Source organism: Pristiophorus japonicus, chromosome 4 (genome assembly GCF_044704955.1).
Source record: "Pristiophorus japonicus isolate sPriJap1 chromosome 4, sPriJap1.hap1, whole genome shotgun sequence".
Classification (NCBI taxonomy): Eukaryota; Metazoa; Chordata; class Chondrichthyes; family Pristiophoridae; genus Pristiophorus; species Pristiophorus japonicus.
In genome coordinates, this window is record NC_091980.1 from 240,087,603 (window position 1) to 240,106,936 (window position 19,334).

At 43.5% G+C, this 19,334-nt stretch overlaps 1 protein-coding gene across 1 annotated transcript in view; it reads left to right on the forward strand.

Annotated features, from left to right (window-relative positions):
* ero1a (endoplasmic reticulum oxidoreductase 1 alpha) overlaps positions 1-13,853 on the forward strand; it is a 59,025-nt gene extending 45,172 nt beyond the window's left edge. Inside the window, exons 13-16 of the mRNA XM_070879208.1 lie at positions 732-801; positions 7,782-7,868; positions 7,949-8,082; positions 12,710-13,853. Of these exons, the coding sequence (XP_070735309.1) occupies positions 732-801; positions 7,782-7,868; positions 7,949-8,082; positions 12,710-12,770 (352 nt within the window). The 3' untranslated portion in view covers positions 12,771-13,853. The remainder of the gene's footprint in view (positions 1-731; positions 802-7,781; positions 7,869-7,948; positions 8,083-12,709) is intronic.
* Positions 13,854-19,334: the final 5,481 nt, after the last annotated feature.

The window sequence follows — 19,334 nt, forward strand, 5'->3', positions numbered from 1 at the left end:
TATAAAAGTGGCATTAAAATATTTTCTCCCCTTTTCACAGCACACTTGTCTATGAAATACATGGTTTTTTTGCTTCTCATTGGGCAGCAGGAAAAATTACCACATTAGCGACAGAACTATCCCAATACCCTTAAGTGTGTATTGTTGTTGCTCCTGCTATTTAATTTCCCTCATGGAATACATTCTGCATTCTGAGTAGACGTCCCATCACTGTTCTTTTCCCCTGCATCACATTTATTTATATTGAACTGTATCTGTCACACATTTTTCCATTTCACTAACCTGTCTGTCTTCCTGCAATATCCTGCACACTCCCTCAGTTTGCTATGTCCCCTAATTTAGGATCAGCAAATTTCAATAACAGTTCTTTTCCGCTTGTGTCCAATCCTTTATACTAATGGTAACAGATGTCAGCAGAGATATCTGGCCACAACATTACCTACATCCAGAAATACCCACAGAACACCTGTACTTTTTTTGTTCCACTCCCATTTCTCTATCTATATGGCTACATGTGCTTTTAATACTATGTACCTGAATCGTTGTAACAAGTCTCTGATGTAGCACCTTATTAAATTAGATATGCAAGTGGTCGCTAAAACTTTATAACCACATTTGCTATGACTAAGTAAATTCACAGATTAAGCTGATGATGGACACCATGCTCTGAATCACATTCTGTTGTTACTCTGTTTCTACTTGATAATCTGTTACTATGTGTTATATTCCAGATCATTCCCCTCACACTTTGATGAACATTCCTTGTTTGCTGGGGAAAAAAAGGAAGCTGGAAATCTCAAGGTAACAGTATACTCAAACTGTTATTTATACTTACTGGGACTAAGGGTCAACAGTGAGAAAAGTTTGATTTAGTGCTTATACATTTTCTGATCACAGAAAATGCAGCTAGCTGAAGACTAACCACTGCAGGTAATACACCAACTACATAAACTCCTTAGCAACTGGAATAAAATGTGATTACAGTAACTATTTAACAACAGTTCCAGTGCTACATTAATGGCTTAGTCTTGAACCTGCCCAGAAGAAATCCTTTGGTAAACCAATTTCACTGTATTTGATATATTTAGCTCATAAAAAGATTTGCATTACCTATTTATGAATGGCTAACTTTATTGCAACAGATAAATTACAATAACATTTATTTACAAATCTGCACTTTAGATTTTTTTGAACCAATCCTCTACCATTAAATGAGGTGGTTAATCTATGGGTTAAATACTTAATCCATAGATCACCTGGAATATTGTGTTCAGTTTTGGTCTCCTAATCTGAGGAAGGACGTTCTTGCTATTCAGGGAGTGCAGCGAAGGTTCACCAGACTGATTCCAGGGATGGCTGGACTGACATATGAGGAGAGATTGGATCAACTGGGCCTTTATACATTGGAGTTTAGAAGGATGAGAGGGGATCTCATAGAAACGTATGAGATTCTGACGGGACAGGTTAGATGCGGGAAGAATGTTCCCGATGTTGGGGAAGTCCAGAACCAGGGGACACAGTCTTAGGATAAGGGGTAGGCCATTTAGGACTGAGATGAGGAGAAACTTCTTCACTCAGGGAGTTGTTAACCTGTGGAATTCCCTGCCACAGAGAGTTGTTGATGCCAGTTCATTGGATGTATTCAAGAAGGAGTTAGATATGGCCCTTACGGCTAAAGGGATCAAGGGATATGGAGAGAAAGCGGGAAAGGGATACCGAGGTGAAGGATCAGCCATGATCTTATTGAATGGTGGTGCAGGCTCGAAGGGCCGAATGGCCTACTCCTGCACCTATTTTCTATGTTTCTATGCAGAGAGCTACTGGTTTACATTGACTAAGGAAAATTCAATTTTTAATCACTTGGGATTTCAAGATTTTTTACAGAGATATATAATATATACTGCAATTCCATCCATTCTTAGAGAAAACAGCAAATTGCTGATCTTGGCTATGTGTAAAGTCCTCTATATGGAGATCTGCATCCCACGTATCAGGTGGTGGAGGGAGTTATGTCATGTTAAGTATTGCTGCATCATATGAAATCCTGCACTGGTTGAAGCCAAATAAATTTGGGTGCATTTTTAAATAAACTATATGGAATTGACTGCTGTGGTTAAAAATGGGGTAGCTACCCTGATGGCACAGTGGCTAAATCCACCACATGATGTGGCACTGAGCTGAACAGAACCGAAAGGTCCAAAATTAGACTACTGTTGTGAGTTCTCACATTTTAGCCATGCTGGTAATAGAACTTCTGCATTTGCTTTCAACATAGCAATACGAGGAAAGAGAAGGAAGTAAAATATGGCAATAACTTGAGGTTTCCACTGCTGGATATCTTCCAACACTTCCAATGCTGAAAGTGCAGATGTGTGGATATTAGCTGCGGGCAGGTGCACCCGACAAATATTTTTGTTCCTAAATGTTTTAGTCCTGATTATAAATGATTGATTTCATGCGTAGTTCTTGTTTTAAAAAAAAATTGTTCATGGAATGTGGGCGTCATTGGCAAGGCCAGCATTTATTGACCATCCCTAATTGCCATGGAGATGGTGGTGGTGAGCCGACTTTTTAAACCACTGCAGTCCGTCTGGTGAAGGTACTCCCACAGTGTTATTAGGGAGAAAGTTCCAGAATTTTGACCCAGCAACAATGAAGAAATGAAGATATATTTCCAAGTCAGGATGGTATTCCCATGCAGCTGCTGCCCTTCTCCTTCTAGGTGGTAGAGGTCGCAGGTTTGGGAGGTGCTGCCGAAGAAGCCTTGGCGAGTTGCTGCATGCATCTTGCAGATGGTACACACTGCAGCCACGGTGCACCAGTGGTGGAAGGAGTGAACATTTAAGATGTTGGATGGGGTGCCAATCAAGCAGATTCTTTGTCCTGGATGGTGTCGAGCTTTTTGAGTGTTGTTGGAGCTGCACTCATCTAGGCAAGTGGAGAGTATTCCATCACACTCCTGACTTGTGCCTTTATAAGTGGTGGCAAGGCTTTGGGGAGTCAGGAAGAGAGTCACTCACTGCAGAATACCCAGCCTCTGACCTGCTCTTGCGGCTACAGTATTTTTGTGGCTGGTCCAGTTTCTGGTCAATGATGACCCCCAGGATGTTGATGGTGCTGGTAATGCCATTGAAGGTCAAGAGGTGGTGGTTAGGCTCTCTTGTTGGAGATGGTCATTGCCTGTCACTTGTGTGGCATGAATGTTACTTACCACTTATCAGCCCAAGCCTGAATGTCGTCCAGTTCCGGCTTGCAGGGACAGACTGCTTCATTTTCTGAGGAGTTGCAAATGGCACTGAACACTGTGCAGTCATCAGCGAACATCCCCACTTCTGACCTTTATGATGGAGGGAAGGTAATTGACGAAGCAGCTGAAGATGGTTGGGCCTCAGACATTGCCCTGAGTACTCCTGCTGTGATGTCCTGGGACTGTGTTGATTGACCTCCAACAACTACAGCCATCTTCCTTTGGGTTATGTATGACTTCAGCCAGTGGAGAGTTTTCCCCTTGATTCCCATTGACTTCAATTTTACTTTTGCTCCTTGATGCCACACTCGGTCAAATAGTTCCTTGATGTCAAGGGCAGTCACTCTCTCCTCACCTCTTTTGTCCATGTTTGGACCAAGGCTGTAATGAGGTCTGGAGCTGAGTGGTCATGGCCAAACCCAAACTGAGCAGGTTATTGGTGAGTAAGCATCTGTTGATAGCACTGCCATGACACCTTTTATCACTTTCCTGATGATTGATAGTAGATTGACGAGACGATATTGGCTGGATTGGATTTGTTCTGGTTTTTGTGGACAGGACAAACATGGGCAATTTTCCACATTGTTAGGTAGCTGCCACTGTTGTAGCTGTACTGGAACAGTTTGGCTAGAGGAGCGGCTAGTTCTGGTGCACAAGTCTTCAGCACAACAGCTGGGATGATGTCGGGGCCCATAGCCTTTGCTGTATCCAGTGTGCTCAGCTATTTTTTGATATCACTTGGAGTGAATCGAATTGGCTGGAGACTGGCTTCTGTGGTGCTGAGGACCTCGGGAGGAGGCCAAGATGGATCATTCACTCATATAACTTCTGGCTGAAGATGGTTGCGAGTGCGCCCGCCTTGTCTTTTGCACTCACACGCTCCACCGTCATTGAGGATGGGGATGTTTGTGGAGCCCCCTCCTCCCGTTAGTTGTTTAATTGTCCACCACCATTCCTGACTGGATGTGGCAGGACTTTCATCTGATCCATTGGTTGTGGGATATCTTAGCTCTGTCTGTAACATGCTGCCTCCACTGTTTAGCATGCATGTAGTTCTGTGTTGTAGCTTCCCCAGGTTGGCACCTCATTTTTAGGTATGCCTGGTGCTGCTCCTGGCATACTCTTCTACGCTCCTCAGTGAACCAGGGTTGGTCCCCTGACTTGATAACGATGGTAGAGTGAGGAACATGCAAGGCCATGAAGTTACAGATTGTGGTGGAATACAATTCTGCTGTTGCTGCTGGCAACAGCGCCTCATGGATGCCCAGTCTTGAACTGCTAGCTCTGTTCTGAATTTAACCCATTTAGCACGGTGATTGTGCCACACAACACGCTGGAGTGCATCCTCAGTGTGAAGACAGGACTTCGTCTCGACGAGGACTGTATGGTGGTCACCCCTACCAATACCGTCATGGACAGATGCATCTGCGACAGGTAAATTGTGAGGACAAGGTCAAGTACGTTTTTCCCTCATGTTGGTTCTCACACCTGCCACAGGCCCAGTCTTGCAGGAGTTGACCAGCTCGGTCAGTAATCGTGCTATTGAGCCACTCTTGGTGATGGACACTGAAGTCCCCTACCCAGAGTATGTTCTGTGCTCTTGCTACTTCAAAGTGATGTTCTATATGGAGGAGTATTGATTCATCAGTTGAGGGAGGAAAGTAGGTAGTAAATCAGCAAGAGGTTTCCTTGCCCATGTTTGACCTGATGCTGTGAAACTTCATGGGGTCCGGAGTCAATGTTGAGGACTCACAGGGCCACTCTCTCCTAATTATATTACTGTGGAGCCACCTCTGGTGGATCTGTCCTGCACGTGAGACAGGATATACCCAGGGATAGTGATGAAGGAGTCTGGAACGTTGGCTGAAAGGTACGATTGAGTGTGACTGTTAAGCTATTGCTTGACTAGTGTGTGGGATCGCTCTCCCAATTTGGCACAAGTTCGCAGATATTAATGAGGAGGACTTTGCAGAGTTGACTGGGCTGGGTGTGACTTTGTGTCCAGTGCCTAGGTCAATGCAGGGTGGACCATCCGGTTTTATTCTTCATATACTTTTGTAACAGTTTGGTACAACCGAGTAGCTTGCTAGGCCATTTCAGAGGGCAGTTAAGAGTCAACCACATTGCTGTGGGTCTGGAGTCACATCTAGGCCAAACCAAGAAAGGGCGGCAGATTTCCTTCCCTAAAGGACATTAGTGAACCAAATGGCTTTTTGCGACAATCTGGCAGTTTCATGGTCACCATTGCTATGCGACAGTCTTGGTTGCACACATCAGTCAAACATATTTTCTTCCATGTGGACCTCCTGATTGAAAAGAAAAACTCCAATGTGGAGGTTCATTTTCACATGCAATTTTAGATCAATGACCATCTGTGCGGGACGCGATCTAGAGATTGGGCTGGATTTGGCGAACAAACAGCAGCACCCATTCATTACACCTGGACTTGCTCACTTGCTTTTAATGGGACTTTGCACTGAAATGTACTGTGATTTAGAGAGTCAAAACAGCAGATCTGGGACCTGTATGAACAGAGAAAGTAACTGTATCTCCTGAATCAATCAGATTGAAAAATCATTAATGAGCAACACAGAGTCTAAACCAGAAAGTGTCCGTTAGAATATTTAATTCAATATCAAATCAGATATAGAAAGTGAAATAACGAGAGAGAAAGAAAGATGGGATTCAGAGCGAGAGAAGACAAAAAAATTTAAAACTATTTAATTTCCAACAATATTTAAAATCTGATGGAATGAAACTCCATGGTTTTAAAAGTTAATTTTCAGTGCCAGAGAGGATGTTTTACAGTAATTAAGACTATAGCACCATTAAAAATGTACTTACACTGGAATGGACAAGCCTGAACTTTTTCTAGCAAGTGTACCACAACTTCACACTGTTCCATGTGTTTAAATTTTGAGTCTCTCGGCAAGGTACAGTGAGGTACTGTGCAGCTTCTGGAGGAGCAGGGCAAGGCTGACAGCAACTTCCAGATTTCTGCATTTAACTGAATGTGCCATCGCTGGAAATTGCTGCCCGATTTACACTTTTAATAACGGTGTGCGCTGTTAGCCTGACTGATATTTGTACAACAAAATCCAGTACAGGCTGTATTTTATTTTAAAGTCTCTATCCAATAGGAACACAAGACATCAATAGTTGGAAAGTTACAAGCTTGGCACAGGATGTGGAGAAGTGAAACTTTAGGAAGTTGTGACAAACAAATCTGAATTTAGTGCCACTGAGCTTTGGAGGTGGGGAGAAATCCACAAAACATGAGGCAGGACAGAGGAACATTAGATTTAAAAATCCAACTCCACTAATGGTTTTAAAGAAGGAAAATATAGCAGAGGATTATTAGGGTATTCCTGTTCTTCCAAGGAGTAGAAGACAGTTTTGTGAATTAAAAAAAAATTCAAAGAATAAATAGTTCAGGTCTGGATTTTCGCTTCAAGCACAGAGACAGCTTATGACAACATTGAACATTCACAGAACTGTACTTTCATATTCTCATTGGAATTTATTCACAGTACTGCAAACGACCTCTGCACAACAAATAACAAGTTAATGGGGAATATATATGCATGCACAAGTGGCCGTGTGTGGTCCTACGTCTAAATTCAATGGTTGTGTTCTCATAGAATCATAGAAATTTACAGCACAGAAGGAGGCCATTTCGGCCCATCATTTCCACGCCGACTGACAAAGACCTATCCAGCCTGATCCCACATTCCAGCTCTTGGTCTGTAGCCTTGTAGGTTATGGCACTTCAAGTGCTCATCCAAATATTTTTAAAATGTGGTGAGGATTTCTGCCTCTACCACCCTTTCAGGCAGTGACTTCCAGACACCCACCACACTCTGGGTGAAAACATTTCCCCTCAAATCCCCTCTAAACCTCCTACCAATTACTTTAAATCTATGCCCCCTGGTTGTTGACTCCTCTGCTGAACGAAATAGGTCCTTCCTATCCACTATATCTAGGCCCCTCATAATTTTATACACCTCAATAAGGTCTCCCCTTCGCCTCCTAAGAAAACAAACCCAGTCTATCAAATCTTTCCTCATAGCTAAAATTCTCCAGTCTAGGCAACATTCTCGTAAATCTCCTCTGTACCCTCTATAGTGCAATCACAACTTTCCTGTAATGTGGTGACCAGAGCTGCACACCGAACTCTAGCTGTGGCCTAACTAATGGTTTTATATAGTTCAAGCCTAACCTCCCTGCTCTTGCATTCTATGCCTCAGCTAATAGTTCTGAAAAAAATGCAGAGCCTTATGCAGCAGCAATAATGCTAGTTCTGGTGAGATGAAGATACATCCATCAAACTGCTTTATTACAGAATGATAGAGGGAGAATCTGGAGGACAGTCATCTGGATACTTGCCTTTACCTTTTAGTGATTGGCTTCAGAGCAGCCTTGGCAAAAGACTGTCCATCCTCAAAGAATGGCTTGTGGTTTAAAATGGTGAAAAAACAGATTTGAATTTAATGGTATAGCTAGAAATATAATCTGCATTTCTTTCCCGTTAAAGGAAGAATTTCGGCTGCATTTCAAAAACATTTCAAGAATAATGGATTGTGTTGGTTGCTTCAAGTGTAGACTTTGGGGCAAACTTCAGGTCAGTATCAAGTACCTCAAAAGTATTTTATCACTCCCTTATGTCTATTACTGTTAATATGCACTATATTATTCTTACAGACACAGGGACTGGGTACAGCTCTGAAGATCCTGTTCTCCGAGAAGCAAATAAACAGTTTACCAAACTCTGGTCCATCTCAAATATTCCACATAACACGTCAAGACATTGTTGCACTCCTTAATGCTTTTGGCAGGTGAAGATTTTACAACTACTGGGTGCTGGTCTATATATTTATGCTGGAAATAAGTTAGTGCTATGCTCCACCAAGGCTCCACTTTTTCCAACTGCTGAAAATGTCACTGGGTTTTTTTTTTTGGGGGGGGAGGGTGGTTGGTGGTGGGGGGGGGCGGCTGTGGTGGGCGAGGAAAGAGAATGAAGCTTCTTGCACCTGTAATCCTGTGCGGATGTCAGAAGGAGGCGGCATAACTAGCAGGATAGCTGGACCTGCCAGAGTTTCTGCCAGTTGTCTCCTTTGCCCCCAATGTAAAGTACATCTGCATTACATACCAGCAAAAGTGGGGTCAAAATTGTCAGTTGTTTAATAGCAAGTCATATCTAACAATGTGAAGTAATTTGGGCAGAAGTGCATGCAGTTAAATGTCCCATCCTCCCAGTGACAGCACCGAGGTCAAGTCTAAAATTTGGTTTTGAAAGAAGAAAGATAAAGGGGGGAGAATTTGGGGGGAAAAATTACATTGGTTACCTATGACATACAGCACAGAAACAGGCCATTCGGCCCAACCAGTTTGTGCTCCACTCAAGCTTCCTCCCTAATCTATCAGCATAACCCTTTATTCCCTTCTCCCTCATATAATTGTCTAGCCTCCCCTGCATCTATACTATTCGCTTCAACCATTCCCTGTGGTAGCGAGTTCCATATTCTCACCACTCTTGCGTAAAGAGGTTTCTTCTGAATTCCCTATTGGATCTCTTTGCGACTATCTTGTATTGATGGCCTCTAGTTATGCTTTTCCCCACAAGTGGAAACATTCTCTCCATATCCACTCTATCAAAACCTTTCATAATTTTAAAGACCTCTATTAGGTCACCCCTCAGCCGCCTTTTTTCAAGAGAAAAGAGACCCAGCCTGTTCATCCTTTCACGATAGGCATACCCTCGCATTTCTGGTATCATCCTTGTAAATCTCTGTATCCTCTCCAGTGTCTCTATAAACTTTTTATAATATGGCGACCAGAACTATACTCAGTACTCCAAGTGTGGTCTAACCAAGGTTTGATACAGGTTTAGCATAAACTCCCTACTTTTCAATTCTATATCTCTAGAAATAAATCCTAGTGATTGGTTTGCTTTTTTTTTTTACGGCCTTGCTAACCTGTGGTGCAACTTTGTGATTTGTGTATTTTTACTCTGGGATCCCTTTGTTCTTCTACCTCACCTAGATTCTCCCCCTCCAAATAAAAAGTGACTTCCTTATTCTTCCAATACTTCACATTTGTGTTGAACTTCATTTGCCAATTATATGCTCATTCTGCAAGTTTATTAAAGTTCTCCTGTAATTTGTTGCAGTCCTCCTCAATATTGACTATTCCTCTTCCCCCCCCCCCCCCCAAATTTGGTGTCATCCGCAAATTTAGAAATTGTTTTTGATTCCAAAGTTTAAATCATTAATATAAATTGTGAACAATGGTAGTCCCAGCACTGATCCTTGTGGAACACCATTACCTACCTTCTGCCACTGTGAATAACTACCTTTTACCCCAACTCTCTGCTTTCTGTCTTGAGGCCAACTAGCTATCCATTCTGCTACTTGTCCCCTGACTCTGCATTCTTTGACCTTGTTCATAGGTCTATTATGGGGTACCTTATCGAAAGCCTTTTGAAAATCTAGATAAATTACATCTACTGCATTACCATTGTCTACTATTACCTCTTCAAAATATTCAATGAGGTTGGTCAAGCAAGACTTTCCCTTTTGAAACCTATGCTGACTATTCATTATTATATTTTTGGTTTCTGGATGTTCTATTTTATCCTTTTAGTAGGGATTCCATTATTTTTCCTACCACCGATGTTAAGCTGACTGGCGTATAATTCCCCGGATATGTTTTATCCCCCTTCTTAAATATAGATATTACGTTAGCTATCTGCCAGTCCTCTGGCACTACATCTTTTTATAATGAATTAAATACTAGTGGGGACCCGCAAAACATTTGCAGTCAAATTAGTATCTTTATTGCAACAGTACTTGTTTAGACTGCTATCTTCTTCATCTATAGAATCAACGCTGATGTCTTCCCTCCCCTCTCTCTCTCCCTCTTCCGCCACACGTTCCTCTCTGCTCTGCAGCAACATCTGGGGAGGCCCCATGTCCATTGGCCCCACCGCATCCATTGCCGCCTCCTCATTGGAGCAGACCCAGCGTCGCGCCATCGCTCCCTGCCCTGATTGGTTGCCGGGCGCACCCTGATCACTCATTGGTCAGTGCAACTGTCTCTCAGTCCGGATCACGTGCTCCTAGCCCTTGGCCCCGCTCCCACCCCAGTACAGACAAAAATTGACATTATAGATTGGTAGGAATGCCTCTATCTCTTCCCTAGATTCTTTTAAAATGCATGGATGCAATCCATCCGGACCAGGGGTTTTATCCTTTTGAGTTTGATTTGTTTATTTAATATATCCACTCTTTATTTTAAATGTACTTATCTCATTACTAATCTCATAATCCAATGTCATATCCACCTGTTCCAAGTCCTGTTCTAAATACAGAAGCAAAATAATTATTTAATATTTCTGCCATCTCTCTATCGTTACCTGTGGTATTATCCTGTCTGTCCCTCAATGGCCCTTTTCCCATCCCAATCTTTTTTTTTATTGATGTGCTTGTAAAATATTTTACTATTTTGTTTCATATTCCTTGATAATTTAATTTCATAGTTCCTCGTTCCCTTCCTAATTGCTCTTTTTTAAAAAAAAACTTCTCTCCTAATCTTTACATATTCTCCCTTATGATGCACTTCCCTGCTGTCTATGTGCTTAATGTAGGCCTCGTTCCTTACCCTCAATTGTTCCCTTATGGTTTTATTCATTCATGGAGTCTCATTAGTGTTTAGTTTATTCTTTTGTTTTGCGGAATATATTGTTCCTGCCCTCTGTTGAACACCGTTTTAAATGTTTTCCATTGCTGTTCTACATCGGTTTTTGCCAATATGGTTGCCCATTTTATTTTCCCAAGTTCTATTCACAGCCCCCCAAAAATCAGCTTTTTTCCAATCTATAGCCCTTTTTTTTTCATACTTGTGTCTTTCTCAATTGTCATCTTAAAACCTATTATATTATGGTCACTATTGTCCAGACGTTCCACTACTTTTACTTCTCTTGTCTGCTCTGGTTCATTCCTCATTACTAGATCTAATAGCGAATCCTTCCTTGTTGGGCTTTTTACATATTGCATTAGAAAGGAGTCCTGCACACATTGTAGGAACTCCATTCCCTTATTCCCTATACCTACCTCTTCTGTCCAATTAATATGGGGGGTAGTTGAAATACCCCATGATTATATGTTTTTTACTCATTTCCTTAATTTGTTTGCATATTTCTTCCTCCACCTCCCTTCCACTATTGTGGAATGTATAAAACACAAGTTATACCACAGCTGGAGTACTATGTATAGTTCTGGTCACCACATTACAGGAAGGATGTGATTGAACGAGGGAGAGACAGAGAGAGAGAGAGTATGGAGGAGTTTTACGAGGATGTTGTCAGGACTGGAGAATTATAGCTCTGACGAAATATTGGATTGGCTGGGGTTGTTTTCTCTGGAACAGAGAAGGCTGAGGGGAGACTTGATTGAGGTGTTTAAAATTAAGGAACCTAGATAGAGTGGATAGGAAGGACCTGTTTCCCCTAGCAGAGAGGTCATTTACCAGGGGGCATAGATTTAAAGTAATTGATAGAAAAATTAGAGGGGAGTTCTTTTCACCCAGAGGGTGTTGGGGGTCTGGAACTCACTGCTTGAAAGGATGGTAAAGGCAGAAACCCTCATCACATTTTAAAAAGTACTTGGCTATGTACTTGAAATTATTGGCTGGCATAGACATGATGGGCCTCCTACTGTGCTGTAGATTTCTTTGATTCAAAGTACAAAAATTTGCTCTTTAACCATAATGGCAAAGTGTGGCTTTGAAATTCTTCCCCCACCAAGGGACAGACTCTTGGAGCGCTGTAATTGGCATGGGCACCCAATCCCTTTATGCTAATTATCTCATCCCTGGGATTTAGGATGGGGTCAGAAATCCCGTTACACTGCATTTCTGCTGACTGGCCAGGAGCTTGGGGTTATTAACTGTTTGTAATTCATCTTAAAAGGGAGTACTAATGCCAGCATGTACCAAGTTGTGTGATTCATCATAGGCAGTCCCTCGGAATCGAGGAAGACTTGCTTCCACTCTAAACATGAGTCCTTAGGTAGCTGAACAGTCCAATACAAGAACCACAGTCCCGTCACAGGTGGGATAGATAGTCGTTGAGGGAAAGGGTAGGTGGGACTGGTTTGCTGTATGCTCTTTCCGCTGCCTGCGCTTGATTTCTGCGTGCTCTCGGCGATGAGACTCGAGGTGCTCAGCGCCCTCTCCCATGCACTTCCTTCACTTAGGGCGGTCTTTGGCCAGGGACTCCCAGGTGTCATTGGGGATGTTGCATTTGAGGGTGTCCTTAAAACGTTTCCTCTGCCCACCTTTGGTTCGTTTGCCGCTAAACATCCGTAGGACAAAGGTGTGTGATTGCTGTCCATTTGAATACGGTTGGAACAACAGGTTACTTTACCACTGAACCATTTTAATGACCATTTTCTTCTGTTACAGGATTTCTACTAGTATCTGGGAGCTTCAGAACTTCACAGATCTGCTGGAAACTGTACAATGATGGCTCTAAACTGCCTATTCTTTGATATGTCAAAGAGCACTTTTTTTTCATAAAGTATATAGTTTGTTGCAAAAACTGCAACAAGAAATGTAATTGAATTGTACAGCTTAAGGTTGTACTTAAAAAAAAAAAATCACTGATCACTGAATGTGAAAAGGGATAGAAATTAGCCAAATTGTACTGTGCAATAGAGGGAATAGCAGTGACTGTCCTGGATATTTTTACTTCAAATTATAATCTAAAAAATTGAGATATGTTGAATAATTTTGACTGAGTTTACACTGGTGATTTAAAACTTATGTTGAGTTTACAAATGCACTGTTCCACACAATATTGGTTTGATGTTTTTTTGTTATTGAAGATTTAACCTGATAATGAATTGCTTATAAGTGAAGTGTGATTTAATATTTAGCGACTTGCGAATGTACTTTGAATTTTGTGTTATGAAAGCAGTGGAGTATAGCACTCTCTACTTCAGCTCAACAATGTGGCCAAATGCTAAAGAATACTTCTGACTACATTAGCATGACATTTCCCATTTCCACAATAGCCATCCTCTCAGCGAGAGTTTGTGCTGTGCGCCATATCGAAGAATGAGGGTGCTGTCTACCAAACCACATTTTACTTGGGATCCTTGCATCCAGAAAGAACTTGATCTGGCTGCATTTGTGGATTCAAACCCAGCTATCACAGATGATAGATTTAATTAATAAAATTCCATGGAAACTTGAACACCCAAGTATGAAAATATCATTGTTGTGACAATTTTAAATCTAAAATTGTAATAGTTACAAAAAGTATGACTTCATTGTACTTGATGACATGTTCTAAAATTAAGCAATTACAGATGTAAAAGTTTCAACTGAAAGTTTTTATTTAAACGTTGTTTAGGGGGAAGATTTCCAATTTGAAACTTTGAGGGGATTTCTATGATGAGTTGATTCAGTGATGCAATAAACAAATCTCTTTACTTGATATTGATACAATGACATTTACAATTTTTTATAAGACATGAATGCAAAAGCTTGTATTTGGTTGCATCATCCCTTCTGCTTTTATCCAGGAATGTGACATTATGCTACTGATTTAAGTGGTTATTCTAAACTGAAATGTGAAATTAACTGAATAACCCATTTAGTCAGGTACCAGTCGACTGCCAGCCCCGTGGCCTTCAGTAGCGTGGAGGATGGGAAATCAGTGATCTGAAGTAGTTACATAAAGCTAACATCAAGAAACATACAACATTTAACAGCTTGGTTATGCACAAAAGAAAAAGTACGCTGAACCATAACACATTTAATCCAAAACTAGAAATAAAAGTAATCAGGAAAATACTTCCTCCCTGTAATATGTTGCCAGAGAATGGTGTGGAAATTATTTGAGGGGAGGGAATACATCTGTGCAAAAGGGATTAAAAAAAAAAGCCTGAACTAAATACTCTGGGCTAGAATTTCTATCGGGATCGTTCCCGCCCGATTCTTAGCTGTATTCCGATGGTTGTGTCTTCTGAACCGCTGGAATACCGCTGCTGCGCGCTCGTGCGATTTTTGATGGTCAATTCTTAGCGGTAGCGGGCGGTGGCAGTGTCTGAAAGTTGGCGATCTGCTTGCCTTACTAAAGGCGAGCAGCCCCCCTAGAAACGCGGATTTTTTTGTTCCCTGTGCATGCTCCTGCAATTTTGAGGTCAAAGGTGACCCTGCCCATGTGCAGAGAACAGAGAGAGTGTTGGTCATTTTGAATGCTGAAGTGGAGATCAATTTGAGAGAGAGAGAGAGAGAGAGAGAGATTGAGTTATATAGATATGTTTATAAAACAGTTTTGGAAGATTCTTTTTAAATATCAGTATAAAGATGCAAAAACAAGCTTATGGAAGTGGAGAGGGAGGTAGGTGGGAGGAGGGGCGGCCGTTCATTTCTGCGAAGAAGCCCAGGAATTGTCCACGCAGTGGAGGCCCGCTGGGAGCAATTAACATGGGCTGGGCGAGGAAAACCTGCACCAAATGTATATCAAAGGTTATGGCGAGAGATCGCTGAGGCGGTGTCAGTCGTGCCAGTGATGCGGTGGCCGAACCAGTGCCAAAACGGTGGAATGACATCGTTGGGTTGGCGAGAAGTAGTAATAACTTATCATGCACTGGCTAATTACTTTTAAAATAGTGCCATGTTTTATTATGTTAAGCTTGGTGTCATTTTTATTTCCCATCATCGATCTCATTGTGTTGGTCCTCTGTATTTTCATGTGTTCATCATGCAACACTTGCGTGCTAACAGAACTTAAATGGTACACTTGATGAAAGGACTGGGGACGGTTAATTGGGGATGTCTACCCATGTATGTATGAATGTGTTCCATATTAGTAGCTGTGAAATGAGTTTACATATTTTGTCACCTTTGCAGAATAGGGCGGAGCTCCATAAAACAGGCAGAGATCCATTGAAGACTCTTGAATTAACAGACCTAGAACGGGCTGCAGCCCTGATGGGAGCATATGATCTCACCACCACAGGTGTTGGTGCCAAACTGATTATCGGGGAGGGTAAATCTGCATAATCCCTGGAATGTACTGTGGTCATGTAATTCGATGCTATGTCAATATAATGTAGAATGTAATGTAATGCTGTGAACATGAAATGTTATGACATGAATTTTTGGTTGATCACACTCTGCCATTTGGAAAGCAACATACTGTTTGGGACTCAAGTTTTGTTATGTCATGTAGTTTCTGTCTGCTTATGATAGTTTCATGTAATGATTCTCAGTAACACGTTTGTTCTCCACATAAGCCTGTGCAAAGTGAATTGCTCTCATGCTGCCTTTGACCCTTCCCCTGTCACAGACCATTGTTATGTTTTTACAATTCCACAGGTGGAGCTGCCTGCCCCCTCCCAGAGAGTAGGAATTGGAGGGAATGAGGAATGAAGAGACAATGGTGGAAGAGATGATGATGATGCAACACATGGTTGAGGAGGAGAACACTCCTCAAAACTTTGTCACGGTGGAGGAGAAGGGAGGGATGGCGGGAATTGAAGGGTCCTTTCTACCTGCGGCCAGTAGTTCGTCAGAATCCAACTTTCTTGGATTCCAGTCCGAGAAAGTGGGACCAAGCCACATACAGCGGCGCACACCTACCCCCATGCTGAATCACGGCGGCTGATCTAGCAAGGTGGGAATGCTGCGAGACAGGCAAATGCGAACTTGGACATGGTGGGATTGTCTAGCACGAGTATCGATTTGAGTCGCAAGCTCCTCCAGGCCAGTGCTGGGTTGTCCGCAAACAGTGCCGCTTTAGCAGCCCATCAATCAGAGGACATGGCGGAGCTGATTGCCGCGGTGAGGGAGAACACCCAGACTGCCAATGCCAATGGTATGCAGCAATCGACTGTCATGGGATTATGGCACTGCACCCCAAGATGCCATACCAATGGTGACAGCACCTGATCATCGGGAGGAAGCAGTTTCCTCCAACTTTGAAGATGGGCTCTCAGCATCCACAGCTTCTCGAGAGCCCCCACCCATAGCGCTGCCATTGTCACTGCCCCCGCCCATCCACCCATCCATCCTCGAGGTGCTCTGCTGCACGACGTACTGGTCCTGACATGGACAGAGCCTGGGATATTGATAGCGGAAGGAGGAGCGTGTCAGGGCCAAGGGTCGGGGGGGGATTGGGGAGGAAAGGTGGCCGCAGGTAGAATCGTGGGAGGGTGCAGGGATGATATGCTTTTTTACTGTTGTTGATAAAATAAGACGTTTTGTTTTGTAAAATTTCATTATGTTTAATTCAAATTACAACTTATATAAAAAAAGATATATTCAAATAAAGCATTCTTGTACTGTGTCTCATGTAAGATTCTGCAAAACCAACCACGGAGACATGTGGCAGGGAGAATGGGAAGATGCCATGTTTAAAATGACCAACTGTAGCCAACAGCCTGTAAACCACGGAGGATGATGGGACTCTGGCCACCCTGTACGGTAACAGACAGTGTTGCAGGGGCACGGAACCGGATGGGGGATGAGCCAGCTACCATAAGGGGGAAGAGTGTACATTCGGTTCTTCCAGGAAAATGGATACAAGGCATCTTTATATTTTCAAAGGACATTTCTCCAGCTTTTCGTGTGAAACCCTCACAGAAGAGGCAACATGTCCAGGCAAAATCTCCCCAGTAATACACAAGGCAACACAAAATGGTGTCAGTTTGAATAATTAAACAAAGGCCCACAGGTCTGGTGCAATCATTTTGGCCAGCCCAGACAGAGTGGCACCTGTGTTGAGATAGTGAACAATTCACCCCATCAGCGAGCGACAGGATACAGGAGGTGTGGCTAATCTCCCATTCCAGACAGATTGATACACATCGAACTGCCATTCGCACCCCATTTTTATTCAAGGAAGACCCAAGACAATGGCATGCATTTTTGGCGCGAAGATGAACGGATTATAAGAAAAAGCTACAAAAACACACAAGGTGGTTTTTTTGAGGTTGGAGATTGAAGTCAGCTTTTGCATGGAGTTGGAGAGTCGAGTTAAGAAGGTGGGAGTCAGTTTTCATTGTGATAAAGTTGAGTTAAAGGGGAGTTGAGTCAGCTCTTCACAGGGCCCTCACTCTGGGGAAGGTGTGCTTAACTCCAGCAGCTTTTTGCTTAGGAGTCAACTGAGAGGCAAATAGAAGAAACCAACGCAACATCAAGGAGGAAAACCGAACCGACCAACATAAAACCCATCCTAGAGGGACCCAGAGCTGGAAAAAGTGCCCCCAGAATTGATAGGGGGTTTGGGCTATACTTACAATCCTCAGACTCAATTTTAGGATAGGAATTGATAAGAAGGGTGGAAGTGGGAGGTGGGGGTTGTGTGTGGGTGGAATGTTTCAACCTCTTATCTTCCCCTTCCCTGTTGCGAGAATTTTTCGTGTTGTTGAGTGAGATTGTGCCATTACTGCTATTTATGACCTCTATCTTTGTGTTTACTATTCTAAATAAACAACATTAGTCATTTTGCACTCTTACCCACTGTGTATGGTGCCTTGTTACACACCCATCCTCATAAACCCATGTACACAACCTCAGGGGAGTGTGGATTCGAACCCAGACCCCAAGCTCCCCTTACAATGGCGACCATGAAGGGATGTGCGTTGAGTGAGGGTGAAGAGACAGTCAGTTTTGGTAGAGAGGAATATAAAATGGAGGGTAGGATTGCTAGGTATGTAACAGCAAAGATAAACTGCTCAAGGAATGGGTGCAGGTGCTGCTGAGGGCTGAATGGCCTGAGGACGCAGCAACCAGGTAAACCCAGATTAAAGATCATAAAAGATCAGTGGAAAAGGCAGTGTGGCTGATTTGCTTTCGGAAGCAAATACAGGTCTTGGACAGGTAGGTAAACGTCCTGCAGACAGAGTTAGCTGAGCAGAGAGAGGAGCTAGTAACGACCAGCAAAGAAAGGGAAAAGCTGGATCAGGATTTAAAGTGGGAGAGGCAGGAACGAGAGAGAGATGGAGAAAGCTATCGCAACCACAGGGAGTACCTTCAGTCCCAGGTAACTGAGGGAAAAGGTTAAGTCAGGGGACTGCAGGAGGAACTTGCCCAGGCTCAGAACCAGGGAAGTTTGGGAGAGAGTAAGAGTCTCCAGCTACAGGCTGCACTTCAGGCTGCCACAGCAGGGCAGAGGCGGATCATCGTTCCTTTCAGGAACAAATTGATCGGCTCACCCCGGCTCTGGCTGAAGCCAAAGCAGCCCTTGTTCTAACCGGAGCAAAAGCTCTGGAAGTGCCAGAGACTCGAATCCCCACCCGGCCCGACACCAAAGCTCTGGCCCTAACTGAGGCAAAAGCCCTTGGCTGAGCTGAAAGCAAAACACCCAGTAAAGGAGTGGTGTGCCTTATCAGCCCAGCCGGAAGGGGGAGCATAGTGAAACAGGCTGTAGGAAGGAGGATAGGGAGGAAGAATCCTACAGGCCCTTTCCCACAGCCCCATTGGGGATCCCGGAGGAGAGGCAGGGTGAAATACTGGAATCTAAACCTCCGGGACCAGCCCCAATGTGCCCCATCAAGCAGAGTAGATTCGGACCACCCGCAGTGGGTCAGGCTGAGGATCCCCTACAGAACCAGTACATGCTTCCCCACAGTGTGACCCAGCTGCGGCAGATGGTGGCCCATGTGAATAAACTTACGCGAAAAGGAGACCCCCTCTGTCCACTTTATGGAAGTAGAGCAGGTAGGAGACATAAATGACTGCGATGAGGAATAAACTGCTCCTGTTGTCAGGCTCTCTCTGCTGAGAGCAAGAGGAGTCAGCGAACAGTGGCCGCTCTCCAGGAGGATATCCTGGAGGCCATGGGGTTGAACGACGGCTGTCCGTTCGTCCGGGTACAGGCCACTGTCCGGGGAGACCCCCCAGGCGTTCGCTGATCGACTGTGGCCAGTATATGAGGAAGCCAGTGGGGGGGGGGGGGGGGGGGGGGAGGAAAGGGAAGTTGGACTGAACCCAGCTGGATGCACACAGACGTGGTCGCTGGCTGCGTGCACTGGTGGCAAACAGCCTACCGGAGTTGCGTGCCCAGGCCAACCTG